This window comes from Betta splendens, chromosome 3 (genome assembly GCF_900634795.4).
Source record: "Betta splendens chromosome 3, fBetSpl5.4, whole genome shotgun sequence".
Lineage (NCBI taxonomy): Eukaryota > Metazoa > Chordata > Actinopteri > Anabantiformes > Osphronemidae > Betta > Betta splendens.
Window position 1 is genome coordinate 14,403,423 of NC_040883.2, and position 10,174 is coordinate 14,413,596.

General features: G+C 40.7%; 1 protein-coding gene across 1 annotated transcript; it reads right to left on the reverse strand.

Moving 5' to 3' along the window:
* Positions 1-168: 168 nt before the first annotated feature.
* Positions 169-9,436, reverse strand: sltm (SAFB-like, transcription modulator). The gene is made up of 20 exons (XM_029145348.3): positions 9,277-9,436; positions 8,413-8,500; positions 8,248-8,303; positions 7,976-8,003; positions 6,114-6,744; positions 5,485-5,528; positions 5,276-5,382; positions 5,050-5,199; positions 4,856-4,968; positions 4,622-4,779; positions 4,429-4,529; positions 4,288-4,344; positions 4,045-4,190; positions 3,778-3,952; positions 3,467-3,591; positions 3,131-3,298; positions 2,016-2,324; positions 1,767-1,905; positions 1,497-1,651; positions 169-1,298 (listed from the first exon to the last, which is right to left on the reverse strand). The coding sequence occupies exons 1-20, from the start codon at positions 9,409-9,411 to the stop codon at positions 1,187-1,189; spliced, it is 2,997 nt and encodes a 998-aa protein (XP_029001181.1). The 5' UTR covers positions 9,412-9,436; the 3' UTR covers positions 169-1,186.
* Positions 9,437-10,174: the final 738 nt, after the last annotated feature.

A 10,174-nucleotide genomic window follows, 5' to 3' on the forward strand; every position in this document is an offset into this window, starting at 1 on the left:
TCAAATAGTTTCTAAAACTACTGCTCATCTGTCAATTTATCATGTTTATCTGCATCTTAGATCCCACAAAGTGTGAATGTCTGAAATCCAGCAATATATGTGGCCAGAGTAAAGAATTCAGGGGGTTTAGAGGAACACAGACGACGCAGTGAAGAAGCACACACAACGTAAAGACCGCAAACTTATTTTTAAAATCAACAGCTTCAATGAAAAACTGTACAACGCATTACACATCAAAGCTGTATGTTCAGGTTCCAGCTTGGTCTAAACGCTCATATTCACATTTCTAACAAAATTTCCATCATAGAACAAACACCTTTTTTGAGGTCAACTTGCAGAGAAACTGTGAAACTCAGAAGCTGCTTTAACATGAGAATCTAGGACTGTGCCTGACATTGGCGTGTATAAACAATGCAGAGATGGCTTACAATCAGCATCAATCGTTCTGACAGATTTGTGGTTTAATCACACCGGTTTTATAAAGCTTGATGTGGTATTTATATGATGCAAGTCTATGTACGTTGAACTAAAATTACAAAACAGCAACATAGCAGCACCTCACAGAGGGTTTAGTCACACCGATTCCTGTTTACCACTTTTTACATGCAGTCATCCAGGTACTTTCTGCTAGTAAAGAGGAATATTGCATGATTTTGAATTATTGTACCAGATCAGTTAATTTTGTTGCCCGAGAAGAACCATTTAGGTTATTTTAGTTTGTTGAGGTTCTCACAAATTCTTCCTCAGTTGATAGATCGTTACAAGGAGGACTACTCACAACAAACACTTCTCTCATCTATTTAACAGAAACGTCGAAACGAAGGAATGAACCCTATCACTTCATGTGCTCTGAGACACATTAACAGATTGCCCTGGAAAAGTGAGTGTGACACCAAGGTATTAAAAATGTACATAGAACACTCACTTGTAGAGACTAACATCACTTAAAAACCTGTTACAAAGACGTGCGGCTGTACAATATCTTCCTAAATAAGTAAAACGTGTGCACAGGGTTGTTTATTGTAGCAGTAGAGCAGTCGAAAAAAAAAAAAAACCTTACACTGAGGTAAACATCTACACAAAATTAAATAGTGTTACCAACGCTGTGGCTACAAATGTGCCTAAAACTGTTGAACGTCTAAAAATAAAGAGTTCAGAAAAGTCAAATGCTCAAATTTGGCTGCGATTAAAACTGCCGCTGCGTTGCTTTGAAGGGCTTGAATCCACCCACACTGCCACCACTGGGAACAGAGTTGCTGGTGATCTGTACAATTCGGTTCAGTCCAGATGAAGAGTGACTGCAGAGAAACAAACGGTAGGTGTAACAGTGAGTAAACAAAACAGAAGTCTATTTTTCCGTTTTTAATTAAACGCTATTGATCAAATTTGATATATTGAGCTCCTTGGCAAATTTCTGCTCACTGAAAATATAGACTATTTATGGTCTATTTTGTTAAGTGATGTATTATGATTATGGTATTTTAGTGCTGATATACCTGGAAGAAGCCATCAAGCTGCCACGGCTGTCTCCCATCCTGCGACTGTCAGAGAAGCCGCCGCGTTGTGAGCTTGAGCCGCCCTGCCACTCCTTTCTGAGCCCCTGGTCCCTGCTGTGACGTTCCACCACAACCTGGCGTCCTGAAGTGAATGGCTGAAATTCAAGACAAAGCTATCAGTCTTTTTATATAAAAAAAAACAACAACAACAACAACAACAACCTGAGATGAATGTTTTTTTCTGTTGTGTTCATATCCTGACAGGCTAACCTGATCACTCATCACCATAGGTCTTCCTCCATCTCGATCGTTAAAGCTGCTCCTTCCACGTGTGGCTGAAGTTGCTCCTCTGAGTGAAGGGCCTGGACCATCCCTGCCTGATCGCTCTGGACGCATTCGCATAGGTCCCCTGCTCAAAGAAGTGTGACAAAATGCCAGATTATTCCTCCGATACGTGACAGCTGATTTTTGTCAATAAAGTCACTGATGATATTTGTTCAAAGCTGCACTGTTTAATACCGTATTTCTCCCTTGTTGGAATTGAGGCCTCCATCGTTTTTCCATCCATGCCCTCCATCTCTGGTTGAGCGGTTGTGTGCCATGTTGGGCATTGCAGCTCTGGCTCCCATAGGTCGGTCATGCATGGGAACAGGTCGCCTCTCGTCTCTGTCCCTGTGTTCAGCATCTCGGAGTTCAGCACGTGGCGGTGGCGGCTCCGCTCTGCGGACTGTTTCAAAGTTCTTAGGGTAGCGCTCGAAGCCAGAACCCTCTCTGTGAGGAGCAGGACGACTCTTCTTAACCTCTGGTTCGCCATCAAACCTATTACGTCTAGTGATAGAAATAGAATGTTGTGTTAAAGGAGACAGCTTTCATTGCTTTTCATGCTAAAGAATACTGAACTTCAACGTCTCAATAAGGAGTCTAAGTTTTCATGACATAAAGCACTGTAGCTTGTCCACACTGCCCAAAGTGTGTATTTCCAACCCCCTGGTGGAAAACGCTGTTTTAGGAGTTTGACACATCTTAACTTGACTGCCACACCTCTTTGTGGAGGCACATGACGTCATGGGTCACAGCATCCAGCTAGTTTTTGTTTAGCTAAAGCTAGTGGCTAACAGCCCATTAAACACAAACAACACCAGGCAGAGAATGGACCTCATGGTTCTAGCTGAAGAGTGTGACACTGTAGAGGACCTGAGCCCACACAGCACCTACAGACGACTATGCTACAGCTCAACTATGTCCAACTGCGTGCATTGAAAATACTGTTTTTGTTTTGTGCGTTGGTCTGGGCAGGACCGTTAAACTACGACACAAATCGTGCTTAGAAGATATTGTTTAAAGTAGCAAAATATGAAAGTAGCAGCAAGTGCACTTCTAAAGCAGTGTGGTAACGTGAACCAGAGTTTCATAGAAATGTACCAGAATGCCTCAAAAGAAGATTTTGCGTGTGCTTGGACCTTTAAGTTAAATTTGCTACTGAACCATAAACTTGTTAGCATTTTAATGTGGATCAGTGAAAAATATAGAAAGTATGGGCTTGTTTTTTTATTTATGGTACAATTTTGCATTTCAGACATGTTAAAATATCTTTGAACATTGTGGAAACAAGAGCATTAGGCCTTTTTTTTTACCTGTCATAAGTGTTGGGCTGCTCAGCTGCAGCCTCTGGGAAGCGGCCCCTCTCTCGTGGATTGAAGTTTGAAAAGCGATTCTGCTGCCGGTTGTAGTTTGAGCCTGGGTTCACACGAACGTCAGGCGGCATCTTCTTATTGCCATTCCAATACGGCTCGTCTCTGCGGCTTTAATGCAACACACAAATACAACTTAATAAATTACACTTTCAAACAACACAACAATATCTTTCAAAGTCCTATACACTGTTAAATGTATTTAACCTGTTTGACAATATCAGTGAATCACTGCCACCGAAAAGTGCTGCGAAAACAAAACTACATCGAAGTATTTACCCGTGTTCCACTTCACGACCTCTTTTGAGGTTGTTTCTCTTTTCTTGCTCGTAGCGAAGGTGCTCCTGCTGCCTACGCAGCTCCTCGCGTTCACGCGCTAGGCGCTCTGCTTCCTTGCGACGTTCCTAAAATGGACAAATACTTTAATACACTGTATTACACTGATACGAGCAGTTCAATAAGCAGGTAACTTTCCGTAAAGCATTTAGCCACATTACTTGCCAACAAAGCCCTCAGCACATAAGCAGCTTTTATTCCGTTTTCTCTAGGGACAAAATAAGTTATGATAAATTTCCTTGTGCTTAAAGTACCTGCTCAATGCGAATTCTTTCCCTTTCCAGCCTCTCTCTCTCCAAGCGCTCCCTTTCGAGTTTTTGTCTTTCCATCTCAAGTCTTTGCCGCTCACGGAGCAGGTTTTCCCGTTCTTCGCGCTCCCTTAACAGCCGAATACGCTCACGTCGTTCTTGTTCAGCGATTTCACGTCTCCTAAACAAAACAAACATTGAGTAAAACAATAATAATGTCATCACTTCTGACTAAATATGTGTCCACTACTAAACGAGTGAAGTCCTAGCTACCTGCGCAATTCTACAGCTCTACGGGCGCGCTCTAGACGGGCCATCCGTTCACGCATCCTCTGCTCCTTCATCTTCTCAAAAGGCAGAATGTCACCATCTTCCCCTTTGTTAGCAAAAGCCCGCTGTCTCTCTTTTATCATTTCCAGCTAGGGGATAAATAAATATTGATCTATTAGATTTAAAAAGATTTCATCAGTGAAGAATGCAACAAGCAAATGTCACATTTGTAGTAAGAGTTTATACCTCTTCAGGAGGAAGCAACCATTTTGGCCTTCTTTGAACATTCATATTCATAAAGGGCTGAAACGTTTTAAAGAGAATGTCAATTATTACCATCTGATCAAAATGTAAGATGCAATTAGAATATATAACTTAGAAACGTACCTTCTCAAAAAACCTGCCCCTTCTGAAAGGTCTTATTTTGCCAAAATTAGCATCTCCTTTGGCGTGATCTACTACCATTATATCGCCTGGACTCCTTGATCCTGAAGCGAAGAGGAAAACCAAAAAATTGAGTCTAGTGATCAATAAGTCTAATGAACAAAATTAGTGAAAGATAGCTAGGAAGGAAACTTACTTGCATATTTTCTATCATCGTTCTTTGAAGATTCCTGTCCTGAGTTTGAAGACACAGAGCCGGATCTTCCACTTTTGACCTCCTGTTTCTTCCCTTCTTTGTCTTTTTCAGAAACTTTCTCTGATTTCTTGTCTTCTTTTTTGTAAGGTGATTGTGGTCTACAAGGAAAAAACAAAGGTTTAAAAGTGTTTCAAGGGTAAACATAGATTTAACTACACTTTTTCTGTCACCTACTTGTTAGGTAGTTTTATCCCAGTGGCATTACGCTTATCGCTTGACTTGCCCGAAGTTGCTTTGTCCTCTGCTTCTTTCTTTGATGGATCTTTTTTGAATGGATCGTTTTTGGCCTGGGGGAAAAAAACAGTTATTTATAAGGCTTGCTGGCCAATAAATGTGTTTTTAAGCATTTAATTTACTTCTAAACTCACCCTTTCAACATAGATCTTCTGTCCATGGAGCTCCGTACAGTCAAGGTGGGAGATGCACCTTGCCACCTCTGCACTGGAAGACAGTGTCACCAAGCCATAACACTTTGAACCTGGGCTGCGAGCATTTGTAACCACCTTGGCACTTAGGACCTGTGGGTGACAAAGTAAGTGTGTAGTAAAATTTGCAAATACAATAAAAATACAGAACTTATCAAAGAAATCTTACCTTCCCATATTTGCCAAACAGGTTCTTCAAATCAGCTGCTTTGGTGTTTGAAGAAAGGCCGCTCACCCATATGTTACGAGAAGAGCTGTTGCTGCTACTGACTACCCCTGATAAAGTTGTTACCAAAATACATTTAGCAAACGCAAATTAAAGCAAATTACAACGAATGAAAACTTATTTCCTGTTAAAACGTTTACACATCATCTTACCCTTTTCATCTTTGGCCACTTTTCCATCTCTGTCTCTTGAAGAGCTATGAAGTAAATGTTTCAACAACAAACGATAATGAGTGGCAGTAAACACACCCTGGTTTAAAATGAAAGGGAAACAGCTATCTGAAACAAAAACAACATATTTCGTAGTTTTCATTTAAAAAAATCCCCGAAGGCAAGGCGTAGATCTGAACCAATGTCTCAAAGGCTTCATTTCTTTATTTCTTTTCCAGTGGTGAGATGGATCAGGTTGTCAGCCAATTTATTCTCTGGACCAATGAAATCTTCTGAGGTTTGTTCAAGTTCACAGCGAATCATGACCAAAAAAAAAAAACAAAAAACAAAAACAAGAAACCATCTCTGGGACTAATGCTCTTTTACAAGGCTTTAAAACTTGAAGGAAGGTCAAAGTAACAAAAGAAAAGGTGTTTTCTCATCTCCTGGTTAAGGTCACAATTTTAACCAACTTCAGAAAAATAAATCAAAGTAGTGTAGTAAAGGGCAGGATTAGGTACATCAGTGAACATTTCCCTTATGGCAAAAAATCTTGAGGCTACCAACAATGTTGCGTTCTTAGTGAGCTGGACTTGGTAGTAGTATCAAAGAACTGACATAGAAAGACAAACCTCTTTGCTTGACCTGATGCCCCAGTTGTGGAGGGGCCTTTCTTCCCAGACTCCTTTTCTTTATCTCCCGTTTCAGCTTTCTTCAGGGAGTCTCTGGTGTCCTTCTTCATGCTCTCAGACCGGGATCCATCCTCTTTCTTACCATCTTTGTGGCTGTCTGGCTCTTCCGCCTTCATATCATCATCATCATCATCCTCATCATCTGGGACCATCTCGGCAGAGGCCTCTGGCTCATCAAAGCCCTTCTCGCCCTCTGGATCTGGAAGTTTCACATGTTTACCTGTTTCCAGGAGATCGTCACCATCAACATCTAGGGTGATGGCGTCTTCATTTGGGATTGAGACGGACAGATGATCATCCTCAGCTTCTTTAGAGGTATTCATGCCTTGAGCATCCATCTCTTCTAGTTCGGGCTCTACTTCTGGCTCAGCGTCTCCATCCATCTCTGGTTCAGCGTCTCCATCCATCTCTGGTTCAGCGTCCTCATCCACCTCTGGCTCAGCATCGTCCTCTGGCTCAGGCTCTGAATCAGCCTCAGCTGCCATACCTTCTGACTCAGCCTGAGCTAGGCTGTCTTCGCAGGGCGCAGGCTTAGAATTTTCACGAATACCATCATCTGTATCAGTTACATCTGAGGGATTTAACAAGGATAAACATGGCAAAACACAACTTTTAACATTCACATGTCGCATGTAACTTCACCTAAAAAGTAGGATAGAAAGCACATTCAGTGTTAATGTCATCGAGGGCGTGGACACCACAGGAAGACACAAAACACACAATCTTCCCTGAAAATTGGGTGCTCTTCATTTTCTTGACACATGTTAAGAACTTCAGTCATAATTTACACTGAAGGTGTAGTCTGAGTCCCAGGTCATTTCTAGATGTGTGGCAGTTCCTCAGTCGAAATCTTCATATATTCAGACAAGTGGAACAGAAAAAACGTCAGTTTGTCTGTTGGTTTCCACTGTGCAAAATACAGCTCGTCAGTCCGTGAAAAGTCATCTCAGACATCTTCAAATAATTCTTCAGTAAATCAGCGTCTTACCAACAGACTACAATTTTCTTTCAACAGCACATCCAAACTCTTGTTAAAATGAGTCCACCCAACTGTCCACAAGCTTGTATCCCTTTAGGTCAAAGACTGCTCTTCCCTTTCCCAGGTCATACGTTCACATATCTTCCTTGCACACATCATGCTTGGCTCCCAGTGAGCTTGCAAGAACATGTGCAGCACTGATCTTGTCTCGGGATGAATGTAGCGTCTTGGTCAGTTGTTGCCCGATGCATGTGCTCTGCCTCAGTAGTTGTGTTTATATGGGTTTAGTGGTCCTTTTTAGCTTCATTCACAGACTGTCTCACCTGAGAGCTTGTAACAAGGACTTGCTGTGGTAAAGTCAGGGAAGCATTCAAACCAACTTGGTGCAGATGTCATTGGTCTCTCCACCAATGTTGTCAAAAAGACAAGCACAGTGATCCTCAAATTCAAGTTCTTGCTGATTCCTCTTCGTTAGACATAAATGTCAGTTTATATTTGAATTGAAAACTCTTCCCATGGAGAATGTAGAAAGAATTCCAGAGGCTAAAGCAATCCATACAATAACTCAAATGTATTGTTTCCCCTTTAAATTTAGGAAAAGGATAACCTCCAGGTAAGGTTACCTACATCCAGAAATTCACATGCAGACAGACTGTTTCTTCATTATGCATGTACGACCTAACCCTTCATGCTGCATATTGTCACCTAGACAGTGCAGTAACTAGCAGAAGCATGATCAGGACTATCTTGCAATTACACGAGACGACTTAAAAAAAAACAAAAAAAAAAACTAATGTTAGTATTGAGGAGCCATCGTACATACCTTTCTCTGACTCGTACTCCTCCGTCTCCTAGAAATATAAGAAAGGCAAAGATAAAATAACAATTCTAATTTTGGCCTTACATTAACACAGGTTTTTGGTTTTGTGTACTTTTTGTTATAACATTGCTGGTATTACCACTTCTCCATTTGCCATCACTGCCACATCAACTACTTTTAACATGTGCCTTTCACATGACTTAGCTAAATATGCTTCCATAGCAAAGTCAGAAATGTGAGAAAGTAAACAATAATGGAAATCTCCATCACAGTACCTTAGAAAAGACATCTTCATCTGCTGTGGTGTCTGCATCCGAATCCAGTCTTTTCCCTGAAAAGTGAAAACGAACAAGATACTTCAGAATGGAAAAAACAAAACAATCACATGTTTCACTAGGTTTCATTTTCACTATCTGCCTCACTGATCATATCAAGACTACCTTTAGCTTTTCCACCTTTCCGAGATGACGCGTCAGTTGGCAGCTGGATCTGAATGTTTTCTGGGTCACCGCCTTCATCTTCGATGGCCTTCCACAAATAAAACAAATCAAAGCTTACATCCTAAAATCATCAGGGCACTTGTGAGTTGCAGTACTGGTTTATTTAATGCAATGAACAACTATTATGAATATCTGGATCCAAAAAAGGTTGAGTGTGCTTTTTTATTCTAGAGGAAAAATTATTAAATTGTTTCTTTGTGCAATTATTGTGCACACCAATATTAAGTACTGAGAAAGTATAAACCTTGTTTTTAAAATTCATGTATTTGTACTCGTAAAGTAATGTTACAATTCACTTCAGGTAAATTGGAATGATATGTAATTGAATAATATAAGCCAGCTAGCATGCGTCGTTATAGTCCATCAAACATACCGGGCGAACAACAAGCATGTAAAGTTACTTCCGTAAATGCATTATGGCAAAACTGCATTAAATACAGCTCAGTCACTCGTAATTTTGCAAAGGTCGTTATCATAACTGGCTACGAGTCACAGACAGCACACAGGCCTGTAGCATCTGTCCGGACTCCATCAAACGCATGGTCATCACAGGATTATTTCTCAGTGTAGTCATTAGTGCTCAACTCTCTAATATCGAACCCCTGCCCCAGATATGTGCGAGTATATTATGTTGCATTAACAGAAAGCTTTCCAGAACTAGCGCTCATTTGAACGGTCTGTTACGCTGACCAGTTAGCCTAATCAGAGACCTGCTAAGCTAACAGCAGCGTTATCAGCTCTACATGGCATCCCACCCATTTCATTCAGGCTGTCCTGCACAAAGCTGCCACGTTTTGCAGATACCTGTCTGAATCTTGAAAGCAGAACGCTCTTCACACCAAAAGTGTCCAAATTCCTTCGTTTGAGTTCGGATTTAAGATCAACAACTCGCAATTCTGATATTTTCTTGGGCTCCGTGGAAATGGCACCCGACGCCATTTTACCTCAAGATTAGTGAATTGTGTGCGCGCGCAGGCAGTTTTTTTTCCAACGTCGAGTTTCTTCTTCGTTGTTTTTTGTCGTACTCTGTGTCACTCTGCCCCCTAACGCGTTGGATAAATCAAAGTGACAGGGCTGCAGCCTACCTGTGACAAATGTATTATGCATATTTATTAGTCACTTAGTTTTATGCAGAGTTCAGAGGCTTGAGTCAGAGAAGATATGTCTAAAATTACCTCAATTAAGAGTGATCATTATATCATCACTGTCATCACTATTATCACTATTATTTCAAGCGTTTTAACAGAGATAAATACTTGAAACAATATATTTACTCCCTAAATTAGATTTTAAAAAGAAACATGGATATGCATCATTATTACTTACTTACAAAAGTAAAATGACAGCACTTCTGGATTTAGTGGTTTGATTATATTTATCACGCACACAATACTTGTATTTAAATATGCCTTTTAATTTTAATTTAATATAGCCTTTTTTTCGGATGTGACTACTTCTTCCACCATTGTCGCTGAATTGGGAGGAATGAGTCCACTCTACATCCGCTGGTGGGCGCAAAAGTATTTAAAATAGAGACGTAAAACAATGACCCTGGGATTACCAGCACAGTACCAGCACAGTACCAGCACAATAATCATTAGTAATTGCACATAAATTCTAGTGACATCGCATCAACACAGGAAAATGACAAAATACAATTTCATCGACACAGAGAGCATATTATAGACTGTTTGCTTTGAAA